Source organism: Asparagus officinalis, chromosome 8, assembly GCF_001876935.1.
Source record: "Asparagus officinalis chromosome 8, Aspof.V1, whole genome shotgun sequence".
NCBI classification, from domain to species: Eukaryota; Viridiplantae; Streptophyta; class Magnoliopsida; order Asparagales; family Asparagaceae; genus Asparagus; species Asparagus officinalis.
The window spans coordinates 49,941,173-49,956,300 of record NC_033801.1 but is presented as its reverse complement, the minus strand read 5'-3'; the positions used below and the strand labels follow the sequence as shown (position 1 = coordinate 49,956,300).

Genomic DNA, 15,128 nt, shown 5'->3' with positions numbered 1-15,128 from the left:
CTATTTGAGTCACACACGTCCAAATATTTCTTTTGCAGTGAGCGTGGTGAGCCGCTACATGCATGATCCGAGGAATGGTCATATGGACGCAGTGTACCATATTCTGAGATATTTGAAGAGTGCTCTCGGAAAAGGGCTGATATTCAGGAAGAATGGATATGTGAGCATTGAGGGTTACTGTGACTCTGATTGGGCTAGCTGTGCTGATGACAGGAGGTCCATCTCAGGATACTGTATTTTTGTAGGAGGTAACTTGGTCTCGTGGAAGAGCAAGAAGCAGTCAGTGGTTGCAAGATCAACAGCTGAAGCAGAGTATAGAGCTATGGCTTTGGGAGTTGCGGAGTTGTTATGGTTGAAAAATATGCTGATGGAGCTGAACCTGGATCAATGAGCCAAGATGAAGCTGTGATGTGATAACAAATTAGCTATCAGTATCGCCAACAACCCAATGTAACATGATAGAACCAAACACATCGAGATCGATAGGTTCTTTATCAAAGAGAAGTTGGACAATGGACTACTAGAGTTAAGTCATGTTCCAACTAAGAATTAGACAGCAGACTGTCTGACTAAAAGACTTAGCTCAGTAGATATGATTAGAGAATGTGACAAGATGGGCTTAGTGGATATCTTTCGCCTATCTTGAGGAGGAGTGTTGACATTTTGATAATAGTTAGGGGGTTATTTGAAAGTTATATTTGTAGGGGCCTATATAAGCCCAAGAAGAGATTTCATAATACAATTAGGGTTTTATCGATTTTCTTCAAAACTGAAACTAGAAAATTGCATCATCTACTGTTTTCTCTCATAGGTTATCTTTTGCCTTTGACCACTATAATTTACCAAAATCATGCTAGATACCGCAACGGCAGATTTGATACTGTCCATCTCCAAGGGGACAGGACGCATTTATAAATTGATGCGAGGCATCTTTAGGCACTTCATCAGTGAAATTCTGGCTTCCAAGCTCCAACTTATGCATATTATCTCCACAACCGTCCAAGCCGAGGCTGAAGTGATCTTCAGTTGGGGGAATAGTCCACCCCTGGAATGCACCTTCAAAAGGAAGAGGATCAAAAGCAGATGCATTTACAGGCCCATCTTTCTCTGCAAATGCGAATGGAATTCTAAATGAATTTGCCAGTTTTGCAGCCATCTCCAAGTGACCAGGTACTGTATTAGTGAAGTCGAAGACAGTAAACTCCAATGCGTGCATACCATTTCCACAAGAATACCCGCCAAGGTTGAAGTGATCTTCAGGAGGGGGAATAATCCAACCTTGGAATACTTCTTGAGGAGGCGGCGGATGAAAATCAGTTGTGATAGGTGAAAGTCCAGGTTTAGCAGCCACATCCATCTGGCGAGGTACTGAATTAGTAGAACTGAAGCCCGCATGGTCAATTGTGACAATATTATCTTCAAAACAAAACCAGCCAAGGTTAGAGTAGTCATCGTCAAGAAAAGCTGATGGTGGATATGGAGACGCTTCCGTGATGTGTTGTTCCTCCTCCATCTCCATCTGATCAACTACAAAAAACTCTTTCCAACCATCCCACAATTCTTGAGCATGTTCCAAACACTTGGGCGCTAATGCTTCTCCACTACTTGCGAGCTCATCCTCCAAAGAATAGTTGAGTCCTGCAACAGTGGCATTTGCATCTTCTGTACCTATGGTATAGGTCTCCTGTGGCGCAACAGGTGGCGGATGTTGAGACATTTCCATCATGTCTTCCTCCTCCTCCTCCTCCTCTTCCTCCGTCGGTTTAGATACTGATAATATCTCCCAATCATTCCAGAACTCTGCACTATCTCCCGAACCTATAGACTCATTCTTTGCAGTCACTACAACTCCGTCCTCCAAGAAGTATTTGCGTGGCACAGTTTTTGATGATGAGCCAACAATTGCATCTGCATCTTCAAATGTAACTTCAACGTATGCCTCCATCTCCGTCTGCTTTTGTGCTTTTATTTTCTCCCAATCATCCTGTAATTTTGCATCGTCATCTCCCACCCCCTGAAATTCCAGTGCTTTCCCAGTACTTGTAGGCTTATTCTTTGCGATCAATGCAACTTCATCCTCCAAAGAATGCCTAGGTGGTGCTGTACTTGATGATGCACCAACTAGTACTGCGCCTATAATTGTTACTTCGGCATTTGCATCTGCAATTTGTTGTGGGAAGGTATAAGCCCCAGGATGCGCAGCAGGTGGCTCCTCCTCCTCAGTCTGCATTTTACCAACCCCTTCACTCTTGCCCCTTGATTTCTTATCTCTCTTCACATAGATAAAACACAGGGAGGTATCATTTTCCTGAAATACATACGCCACGTAGAATATCAATATTAGGTGAATCAATATTTCAGAAATAAACTATATATATATGGCTAACTAATAAATACCAGTTAAATTTCTCTGTGTATCTTACCCCATTGGGATAAAGACAATACTCCATTAAACCAAGCTTGTTAAGTTGACCAGTCTCCCGTGTAGAGGCGGATGGCTTATAGGTATAATCAGTCCTGTATGTTGTAATTGTCTGTGCTAGTTCCTCTACATGTTCTTCTATGTTCATTAGATTGCATGACCTCCATGTACCATATTTGCTTGTACGGCTCTTTCGTCTAGCAGACTCCCTTGGAGGATAAGCATTGACAATCATCGCCTCTTTGGCAACCTCACTTTCGTCAGCAGCAGACGATGTGCCTAATATAAGGCACAAACTCAGACTTCAGTTGACATACTTGTATGTTTAAATTACACCTGAGGCAAACCAGCCAAGATAATCATGAAATGGATTGCAGTAATAATAAAATTAATGTGACACCTTGTGATGTAATTGAATGAGAGGTTTTGGTGATTAATATTTTGCTTGCAGGGACGAGGTTATCAAGTACTTATGCTTATAAAAGCTTGGTTCAGACATATAGCTCAGTGAATTATATGGGAGACAAAAGTATAGAGACGGAAGGAAGTGAATCATATAACTGGGTGAGTAGATCTCATTTATTTTAATAATGCTGTTTGGAATTTAATAGTGGAAATGTCCTAGTATCTAAACAGTAATGCTCCGTATTGGTCCAAGCTCTCTTGAGACACCTCTTTACCTCAAGTTCTCTTATTTTCCCATCATCTAACCTGATGGGGAAAAAACACCTAATTTATAAAGTTTTCCCGTAAAGAAGTTACCCAATAAACCTCAACTAAATTCCAGTTGAATATGGATTTCTAATCTGGATACATGATTCTAGTTTGATTGAATCTGGTAGGACCCTGTTGGCCAAAAGATAGAAATTCGATTCCTAGCTTTTTGATACAAAAGATTTGAACAATTTCCAGTGAATCATGTTGTGTTCTACCAAGCAAAGGAGAATTATCATTCATAGCTCGAGTGTGAAAGTGAATTTCTGGAGATTGATTGATCTCATCTGTGTAATTTGTACTCTTGCCTTATATAATATAAAACTTATCTATTACTACCCGACCGGTGATGTAGGACTTGCTTCAAACCTCACAAAATCCTTCTCTCATCAATCATCTTTCCTATGGTTTTCTAATTTTTCTCTGTGACGTTTGGTTTCCATATTACAGTATTGATGTACCGAATAGTCATGAATAGATGTCGAATATGTAAGTATAACCTTTGTTGATTGACGGTAACAAGGAGCAACAAATGGATGACGAAGAGGACATTAAGGTCAAGAAGAGAGTACTTGAAGGTAAGAGGAAAGACATCTACATTCATAGAGATGATTCTTTGGGGAACAGCAATAGTTTGTGTGTTTCAGTAGGTGAAATTCATAAAGAATTGCTTGATGAAGTTCATTGTTGGATGCTTTCAGTTCATACTGAAGGAATGAATATTACAAAGACCTAAAATTATACTTTTGGTGGGACAGGTATGAAATGTGATATTGCTGAATATGTGTCCAAATATCTCATGTCTTATGTGTCAACATATCAAGACGGAACACTAAAAGACTGCAGGTCTGTCACGCCCTGAAACTGCAGCGGAAATTCATAAATACGGGTTACGAGACAACATCGACCCATGCACAAGACAAGTCTCGTGCACGAGTCAAGTCTGGCACTTATATCACATAGTTTCTGTCAAAGTATTTATAAACCTGCTAATGATAGCAGCTCAAAACAAACTATATATATACTTATAAATGTTACTTACATTCCACAACCCTTACCATTATAAATATTTACAACGTAAAACATTCTTTTTGCTAAACATATCACCACTGGCAGTTAAGCACTTCTCAACCATGCCCACGATCAAAATTTTGGATTATCACTTTTCTAACTCAGATCTAAAACAAATTGAAACACAACGGAGTGAGCTAAAAAGCTCAGTGAGAACATTTCCCACTAGAGTTCCTAGATAACTAATAAAATAATAGTAAGAATAATTCCTAGAATAACGAATTATAAGTTTTGCATCAGAAATTCAAAATAGCAAAATACGATCTAAATATCATAATATTGTAATCTTCAAGAAAGAATGCAACAACTATATTTTCTTTCTTATGTGCAACTGAATATACTGCGACATTTTCTGGAATCAAACCCTTTTTGAATCAAGGTAAACATTAAGAAATAAAAGAACTACTAATTTGTAAAAAACGAGAAGTATATTATTTTCTCAGTTTCACAGTCAATTGTCAGAATCTTAGTTCTCGATGAGTTATTCGTGAATGTAAAAGTCACCTCATATGTCACACTAAGTCTACGAATTATAGCCCAGTAGCAAGGAAATGCATAAAACGCATCACATAACAGATAATTCTCAGGAATCGAATGTACCTAACACTACCATAGGTTACTGACCAAATACAGAGGGGTCAGAATAAATTTTAGAAGGGCCAATACAGAAGGGCCAATACAGAGGGGCCAAATAAAGATGCATTCACCATATGGCAGGCAGAAACAATCCATAGTAGACTTTTTGAGGGTTTGAAAACATCGAGATCACATGTCAAATGAGTAATACCTTGCGTACCAGAATTTACAGATATTTTTAAATAAAGTGGACAATGTAAAACTCCTCATTTTAGTTAAAACAGTTTACAGGTTTTCACTTTTCTTTATTTTTATCAGATACTAAGTCATGAAAAATCTTTAAATCCGTTAAACTGTTGAAATATATTCTAAATACTTCATTAAAAACTTTCAGATAAAACAATGCCCACAATTATTTGAAATTGCATGAGATCCAAGTTCACTTTTAATATTTTACATAAAAAAAATCAAATTTTCTTTTCATATCTTGTATGAGGCTAACATCGTATTATAGGACAGACCACAACAGAAATAGATCAAATCTTTATATACATGAAAATTATATATTATTTATTTTTTGATCACAAGATAAATCAAATATCACACTCATACAATTTCATATTATAAGATACTAGTGGGAAATGAACTCACCTCCACTGAGTACAGCTTCCTCAAAACATTACTTTCCAGATACCAAATCTGAACCTATAATATAGAATAATAAGACTATTATTAGTTCACGATAATACATATTATAAGTTAATCAATTTATATTCTAGAGTTAATAATTTCAAATATAATCCCTAACAATTTAAAATCCATAAATAGGATAGATATTGCTTTATTTCTAACTTATGATGAGGCAGGGGGTTATGGGTAATTAATCCAGCCCAAAAGTGATCTCTTAATCTTCAAATTAGACTTATTTATAAACAAAGCAAATAACAGGGGTCTATACGAAGTTATCCTATTCATATATTATCTTAGATTTCTCTGTTAGGGTACATTTACAAATTTTTAAACTTTCAAGGCTCCTAAAGATATTTTTATTCCTCTTGGACCCATATACAAACTAAAAATATTTCAGGGGTCCCAAAATAATTTTGCTATTTTTTTCTCTTTTTCTCTCTCCTTACCTCTTCATCCCGTTACTGCTTCACTCCTTTTTGTTTCTTTTTTCTTCTTCTTCTCCGCTCTCGCTCTCTCGTGTTCTCTCTCTCTCGTCTTCTTCCGATCTCTCTCTCTCCCATCGCTCTGGTCTTTTTCCCTCTTCCTCTCTTGTGGCTACTCGCGCAGGTCACCATGTGGCCGCCGATATGCGGTGGAGACGAAATTAATTAAAAAACTAAAAAGGTGTGACGGTGATAAACATCGATATAGTAAGGCGGTGAGTAATAGTGAGTTTTTTTATTTGGTGCTCTTACAAGGTCTATTGCGACCATTCCCGATACTAGAATGGAAGTGGGAGCACATTATGATGGATTTTATGTTAGCTTTTCCTAAGAGCCAGAAATAAAATACTGTACTTTGCGTGATCGTTGATCCATTCACTAAGAGCTCAATTTATTCCTTTTTTAGTTGGGCATACCAAATGGTTAGGGGAGTGTTATATATAAGAAATTATATGACTTCATAGAGTGCTAGTTTCCATTATTTTAGGTCACGATACATGATTCGTTTTTCATTTTTGGCAAAGTTTATAGGAGAAATTGTTAGGTCTCATATTTATGAGCCTACCATCTAATCTAGTTTTGATAATTAACAAACAATTCCTATCATCGTTTGTCGAGTGTTTGTATTTGATTATTAGGTATCCTACACAAAGATCATCAATTAGAGGTTGGTTGGAATTGAGCTTAACGATGACATTCAATGAAGGTTGGAAGGAAATCGGAATGAAGCCGTCGCAATTCAAGTCAATATTCATCATCGCTTCATCCACAACCAAGATGAGCTTAATTGAACATCTATTGCCTGGGTATAATGTTTTTAGGTTTATACTTTGTGTGTTTATACTTAGAACTCAAAATTCATACATACACATATTTTGTTTTGATTTATCGTCGTTTTAGATTATAGACTTAACGACACTATTTTATATCTTTTCTAAGATCATTAATCCATTCAAAAGGATTTCAAAACTGGTTTGAAATTGTTTTGTCAAAATCAAGTGTTTAAACAAACTCTTATTCTTGAGATTTTGCAAAATGATGAGTTTTCATAAATGGGAAATGATATTTAAAATTTTTCTTTTTTAACATTTGTGTTTTCATCAGAATAAACATTTCTCCATGTTTCATAATATTTGAAATTTATTTTCTATTTTTAAACACACCTTGAAAATCAAGTCTATTGTTCAAATATGTGTTGTGCATGTTTTTTCGGTCGACTGACTGTTCAAATCAGTTGACTGATAAACTGCTCTATCTTTTCAATCTTGTTTCTGCTTAGTCGACTGATCTTTATGTAAAATCCCATATTTTTTGTTATGAAGATATGTGAATTATTGATGATAAATAATTCTACTGTGGTAAATGACTTGAGGTCATAGATATACTTGATAACAAGTCATTAGAGATGTATGAGTATATTTTTGTAGAGTTTTGTGCATTGGTTTTGGTAAATTAGCAAAAACATGCTTGTATTTGGAAATCTGTCTACTCGGTCGACTTATCAGTCGACTTATGAGTCGACTGACGGGCTGATTTTGGGGTTTTCTTTTAGTTTGCGGGTCTGTTCAGTTTTGTTTCGGGTTTGACCGCTTATATATATATATTCTTTTACCAAAAACCAACCCTAAATCTATCAGATCTCAGAGAAACCCTAGCCCCTCTCTCTCCCCTCAAACCCTAGCTTCGTTGTTGGAGATTTTTGGGGAATTTTCGGAGGACTTGTAGCAGGTTTTTGTGGTGCTGTCGAAGGAGGATCGTTTCCTCGAGGGTTTAGGTGTTTTGCAGCATACCAGAGGCGAGTAACATCTCATCCAGCCCTATACCCACTGTTTGTATGATTTCATTGAGTTTTATTTTGGATTTTTGAGCCTAAAACATATTTTATGCATAAAGATAGATTCTTTATAATATGGGTTGCAAGATTTAAATGTTTTAGTTAATAAAAACTCACCAACGTTTTGTAATTTAGATCCAGATCTGAAATTAGATTTATACATGGGTTTCTTTGTGATTTATTGATTTTAAATCCATTTTTAAACATGTATAAACATGTTTAGTGTTTTAGTATAAGTAATTACATGCAAATCTTTCGTTTCAGTTTGTACACTTGTTAGAATCGAAAATATGCTGCTGAAAAATGATAAAAAGAGTTATTTTAGTTTGAAAATTTTACAAAACACACATCATATGTGAAACAAGAAAATTGTCTGCTCAGTCGACCTATCAGTCGACTTGTCAGTCGACTTATGAGTCAACTGATGAGTCGACCAATGAGTTGACGGACAGGAAATTTTTAGATTTCTTCTTTTCTGTCTGTTAGGTCGACCAATGAGTCGACCGATGATCCCAGTTGACTCATGATTCGACTGATGAGGAAATTCTAGTTTTCCTCGATTTGGATCTGTTTGGGTTGTTTCGTTTTAACCGAAACTGTTTGGGCATGTTTACTGTTTTTGCGTACTTCTATATGAACGAGGAGTCGCCTCGAATATATAATATTAGAAATTTATGTTTATTTTGAATCTCTACATGTGAGATGACTTGCGGACACGAGTCTAGGTTAGCACACCGAGGCACGTGTGAAAGTAGTGTATATGCATCTTATCATATATTTCATTTAGTCCATGTGTTGGACAATTATTATGTGTAGTCCATGTGTTAGACATTTATCACGTTCAGTCCATGTGTTGGACATTCATTTCTTAGTCCATGTGTTGGACAATTTACATATGCAGTCCATGTGTTGGACATCCACTACATCTAGTTTTAGTCCATGTGTTGGACACCAGTTTAGATCTTGAGTATGACACTTACACTTGCATAGGTTGGACATGACACTTATGTGAGTTGTGACATGACACAGTATTTTAAGTTATGAGACGGGTTTGTCTTCTTTTATTTATTGTCCCTGTATTAGATTTCGGGTTTGGTGTTTAGGGATTTACAATTTGAGATACAAGGCATATACATGAGGGTTTCCTTGTTTGGATTATTTTGCAAGACGTACCTATGCTCGTGTTGTAATGTCCTAAATACTAAAATCCTCTTATTGTTAGGGATTTACTATTTGAGCTACTAGGTATATACATGATGGTTTCCTTGTTTGGATTATTTCGCTCGACGTACCTATGCTCTTGTTGTAATTTTCTAAATAGGATCAGTGATTTTATGTATATATATGTATTAACTATATTTTCTGTATACAACGAGCCCTATCTCTTGGAGTTGGTTGTGATGTTGCTCGCTAGCACTTTGATGCTCGTTTTCCCTCCCCTTTCAGGTAACGAGCTAGGTGCCTAGAGAGTCGTAGGTTGATGGCGATGCACTTTAGTAATTCAGTTGTTTATTTTAGTTATATTTTTCTTTTGAGCTCCACTGTAGACTTTTGTTTAGATATTTGAGGGTTTTATTCTAGAAGTTATAAAGGTTGTGTGCCTTATTTCCTCTTATTCAGACATTTGTATTTGAAACTTGTTGAGAAACTCCAGTTTCTTTATTTCAGACATTGACTTGTATTTCAGTATGTTAGATGATGAAATATAAATTTTAATCTCTATTATTTTATCAGTTGACTCTTGTATTATCTTTTACTTGCTTTTGTACATACACTTGTTATTGACTCTACTAGAGAGATAGTAATTGTGATGGTGAAACATGTTATTGTACGGTGTGGTGCATGATAGGTTTAACATTCTTGGTTTTACCTTGGACTGCAGTCTTGTGTGAACCCAGGGGCGTCATAGTTGGTATCAGAGCTCTAGTTCCAGTATCCTTAGGATCATCCTGTGTCGAGTCGTGGATCTAGGATAGAGTTTCTTAGGATTTATGTATAGAGTCCGTAAGGATTTCCTAGTATGAGTGAGGATGATATATGCGTATATCTTAAAATTTGAGAATTTTTTTTATGACAACTATTTTGTGTAAACTTAAAGTATTTGTGTGAATACTAAATTGTTGTGAAAATCATATTGTGATATATTATGTATGTATATATGTCTATTTTGACTCATAAACTCTTATTTCTTATGATCAGAGAGATGGCAGGACGTGGTAGACCTCGTACTCGGAGAGCTGGACATGCAGAGTCACAGCAGGCTCCACCTGAGCCACAGCAAGCTTAACCCGAGCCACAATAGGCACAACCTGAGTCACAGCAGGCTCCCCATTACCTTATAGATCTTATGGCTCCAATAGTCGCTAGGATGGTAGAAATTGAGGAGCTTGTGGTGAATCATATCATGCCACCACCACCATAACCAGTAGATCAGCCACAGGGGATACCAGCCGTTCCTATCAGCGAGAGACCCCCAGAGACCACACCTGCAGCTATTCTACTAGTAGTCCCGAATAGAGCCACAGAGCAGGAGGCCTAGCTCCATATGGTAGAGAGGTACCAGAAGATTGGAGCACCAGAGTTTCAGGGGTCATAAGACCCTCTTGCAGTCCATAAGTGGAAGGAGGATGTGAGTAACACCCTTGATATACTTAATGTGGATTCGGTACAGAAGCAAAGATTGGCATCCTACAGTCTGAAGGGAGACACCGGGAAATGGTATCTTCTCCAGTTCACTCCAGAGCACCGGATGACCCTCACATGGGAGGATTTCGTATATTTCTTTGATGGACAGTATATTTCTTCTACAGCACGGATTAGGAAGGAACTTGAGTTGTCCCGGTTGACTCGGGGGGACATGTCAGTGGCAGATTTTGAGAGCAGGTTCATGGAGGTGTTGCAATTTACGAGTATATAGCAGATAGGAGAGCGCCAGGCTTAGATGTTCCTAGCAAGGCTTCACCCTAATCTTCATCAATACCTCGTCTCGAGGAAGTTCTATTCAATTCGAGAGGTAGCTGAGGCCGCCACCTCACAGGAGATTGAGACTGCCATGTTCCAGAAGGATAAGGAAGGGAAGACTAAGGAAGGACAGACCGAGGACAAGGGTAAGAACAAGAAACCTTTTTTGGGACCTCAGCAGCAGTATCAGGGCCCTCATAAAAAGGGACCCTAGCAGGATCAGAGGGCACATCAGCAGTGCAAGTTTTAGGGAGTTTGCTACAACTGTCGCAAGGTTGGACATAAGACATCAGAGTGCCACAGCACACCAGCAGGAGCTCAGCAGGGCAAGGGCCCAAACCAGTAGCAGCAGAGAGTTTAGAGTAGAGGTCAGGGTCAGCAGATAAGGCTAGAGGCACCGCCAGCAGTCCAGAAAATTGAGGGACAAATTCATGCAGTTCAGGAGGTTCCTCAGGGGCAGATAGTCCCGTATTCTCTAGCACTAGCAGTAGAGCAGTCTTCAGCCACAGGCAGAGTATATACGGTAGTACCGCATGATCATGGTCTAACGGAGCAGTAGTGGAGGGTACATTCCTTGTGAATTCTTTTCCCACCCGTATTCTCTTCGATTCGGGAGCTTCGCATTCCTTTATTCCGTATGTTTTTATGACTAGACTCCAGCTCGTAGCTAAGCCTTTAGACACCCCTTTATCAGTTTCCACCCCTTTAGGCGAGATATCGCTTCTGGAGAGCGTTTGTAGGAGGTGTACTATCAGTTTAGATGAGTCAGAGTTTGTTGTTGATTTGATAGTGTTGCATATGTCCGAGTTTGATGTTATCTTTGGTATGTATTGGTTGTCTTCCTACCATGTTAATATTGACTGGTTTGCAAAAATAGTCAATTTGCGAGCGTCCGATGAGTTCGATATGATTGTGGCAACCTCTCAGGGCAACCATTTTGTGGAGTCATTTCTGGCATACATCGAGGAGGTGATGCGACGGGATCAGAGAACTGATTTATTGGAGACTAGAGTTGTCTCAGAGTATCAGGATGTCTTTTAGGACATACCTGGGTTACCTCCTGTGAGAGAGGTCGAGTTTTGTATTTAGTCATAGCCAGGCACAGCCTCGATATACTGCGCACCCTATCGCATGGCACCACCTGAGATGAGGGAGCTTCAGACCGAGTTGTACGAGTTGTTAGCTTAGGTTTTATTCGTCGGAGTCATTCTCCATAAGGAGCGACAGTTCTCTTCGTAAAGAAGAAGGATGGCAGTATGTGTTTGTGTATTGATTATAGAGAGTTAAACAAGGTCACTATCCGGAATAGGTACCCATTACCAAGGATCAATGACTTGTTCGACCATTTGCAGGGAGCGAAGTATTTCTCGAAGATTGATCTTTATTCTGGTTATCATTAGTTACGGGTTCGGGAGATGGATATTCCTAAGACCATATTTTTGACTCGATATGGATCTTTTGAGTTCATGGTCATGCCATTTGGGTTGACCAATGCACCCGCTGTATTCATGGATTTGATGAATCGGGTTTTCCGTCCCTTCTTGGATCATTTTGTGATTATTTTTATCGATGATATTCTTATTTATTCGAGATCGGAGGTAGAACACGAGCACTACCTATTGTTAGCTTTGAGGACTCTGTAGGAGCATTAATTATATGCCAAGTTCAGTAAGTGTGAATTTTGGCTTTCAGAAGTTAGATTTCTCAGCCACGTCATAGTAGAGAGGGCATAGCAGTAGATCCGGCTAAGGTTACAGTAGTTCTTGATTGGGAACCACCGAAGATGGTGATAGAGATTCGTAGCTTTTTGGGATTAGCCGGTTATTATAGAAAGTTCATCCAGGACTTCTCGAAGATTTTGATGCCACTTACACGCCTTACGAAGAAGGGTGTACAATTCATTTGGAGCGTGGAGTGCCAGAAGGCCTTTGATATCTTGAAGACTAAGTTGACTACAGTGTCAGTTTTGACTATTCTGAGCAATGACAGGACATTTGTGGTCTACACAGATGCATCATTGGCAGGTTTAGGAGGCATATTAATGCAGACTCAGAGGGTAGTAGCATATATCTCATGGCAATTGAGGGTGCATGAGCAGAACTATCCCACTCATGACTTAGAGTTAGCAGCAGTGGTATTTGTACTAAAGTCATGGAGGCACTACTTGTATGGAATGCAGTTTGAGTTGTTCACAGACCATCAGAGTCTGAAGTATCTTTTCTCTCAGAAGGAGCTCAACCAGAGACAAAGGAGGTGGATTGAGTTTATCAAGGATTACGAGTTCACAATCCAGTATCATCCGGGGAAGGCGAACGTCATAGCAGATACTTTAAGCAGGAAGCATCAACATCGGGTTTCGTCTTTGAGGTGCTCATTGTATCGAGATCTTCTTACTCTTAGCCAGTTTAATTTCAGACCCGAGATTGGTGGAACTAGTGCCTTTTTAGGAGCTGTGTTAGTACAGCCATCTTGGAGTATCAGAGTTGTCAGAGCTCAGCTAAAAGACTCTTAGATTCAAATCCGAAAGGAAGAGATTACCAAAGAGCCTAAAGCTGATTGGACCATTGGAGCAGATGGAGGTCTACGGATAAAGGGTAGGTTGGTTATGCCATCTGTGTCGAGCTGAATAGGGAGTTATTTGATGAGGAACATCATACTAGGTACACAGTACATCCAGGGACCACTAAGATGTACAAGGACCTGAGAAGACACTTCTGGTGGAGTGGTATGCGTAGAGAGATTGCAGAGTATGTAGCTAAGTGTTTTACCTGTCAGCAAGTGAAGGCAGAGCATCAGAGGTCGGCAGGAACACTTCATCCTTTACCCATCCTAGAGTGGAAGTAGGCGGATATTTCTATAGACTTCATTGTAGGGTTGCCGAAGTCGAAGAAGGGGAATGATTCTATTTGGGTGATAGTGGACCGGTTGACAAAGTCAGTGTATTTTATTCCAGTGAAGACTACATATACAGCTGAGACGTATGCGAGGATGTTTATTCAGAAGATAGTTCGACTTCATGGAGTTCCTGATATGATTGTGTCGGATCGAGGTTCAGTGTTCACTTTGCATTTTTGGAGGAGTTTCCAAGATTCGTTTGGCAGCAGACTATCTTACAGCAGTGTATTTTACCCACAGACGGATGGTCAGACGGAGAGGGTAAACCAGGTGTTAGAGGACATGTTGCGGGCTTGTGTCATTGACTTCCAAGGTAGCTGGGAGGATCATGTTCCACTGATAGAGTTAACTTATAACAATAGTTATCAAGCGACAATCGGTATGGCCCCATATGAGGTATTATACGGGAGACCTTGTAGATCACCGATATGTTGGGCAGAGCCAGAGGATAGCTTAATGCTTAGGCCAGAGCTTGTAAGACAGACTACTGAGAAGGTAGCATTGATCAGAGAGAGGATTTTAGCCGCTCAGAGTCGGCAAAAGAGCTATGCAGATAAGAGACGAAGACCCTTAGAGTTTCAGGTTGGAGATTCTATTATGCTGAAGGTAACACCTATGAAAGGCGTTCAGCGATTCGGAAGACGAGGAAAGCTTGCACCAAGGTATATTGGACCTTTCCGGATTTTGGAGCGCATTGGAGCTGTGTCATATAGACTAGATCTTCTAGCATCGATGTCTAGTATTCATAATGTATTTCATGTTTCTATGCTCAAGAAGCACTTACATGATAAGGAGCAACAGAGAGTGTTGGATGCACCAGAGATAGAGCTTCAGGAGGATTTGACTACTATTAAGATTTCGGTTTGTATACTTACCAGAGAGGACAATAGGCTTAGAAACAAGGTAATTCCTTTGGTGAAAGTTCAGTGGAACCGAAGAGGCGTTGAGGAGATTTCTTAGGAGCGCGAAGAGGACATGCGTTGTGACTATCCACACATGTTTGAGCAGGTAAATTAAATCTTTTGTATGACTTATATATGACTTATAGTTTCATGTATGGCGATGTTTATACTTAACACTAAAATGAGGGTATTAACACTTAACTCCTAAGTACTTGGAACATATGGTATATATATGAGGGGTTCCTTGTTTGGATTTTTCACTCGATGTACTTGTTCCATTTAGTTAGGGGTTAAGTGGGGGTATTTACATTTCAGATGGTTAAATATAGACATCAAAGATGATTTTCGAGAGCGCGAAGATGCTATGTAGCGCTACATCCTTGTACTTGTTCCATTTAGTTAGGGGTTAAGTGGGGGTATTTACATTTCAGATGGTTAAATATAGACATCAAAGATGATTTTCGAGAGCGCGAAGATGCTATGTAGCGCTACATCCTGCACCTATTGAGGAAGTGGATTGATTTATGTGTATGATTATTTGTGTGATTATATTTAGATTTAACGCTAGAATGAGGATATTT

The 15,128-nt window shown here is 38.9% G+C and overlaps 1 protein-coding gene across 3 annotated transcripts in view; it reads right to left on the bottom strand.

The window, feature by feature from the left end:
* LOC109820434 overlaps positions 754-15,128 on the bottom strand; it is a 31,505-nt gene continuing 17,130 nt past the window's right edge. The window contains exons 2-4 of one of the 3 annotated variants that reach the window (XM_020386575.1): positions 5,435-5,488; positions 2,424-2,758; positions 754-2,308 (exon numbers count right to left, since the gene is read on the bottom strand). In XM_020386575.1, the coding sequence (XP_020242164.1) occupies positions 854-2,308; positions 2,424-2,657 (1,689 nt within the window). In that variant the 5' untranslated portion in view covers positions 2,658-2,758; positions 5,435-5,488 and the 3' untranslated portion in view covers positions 754-853. The remainder of the gene's footprint in view (positions 2,309-2,423; positions 2,759-5,434; positions 5,489-15,128) is intronic. The other 2 variants (XM_020386574.1, XM_020386576.1) reach the window with 2 other exon arrangements.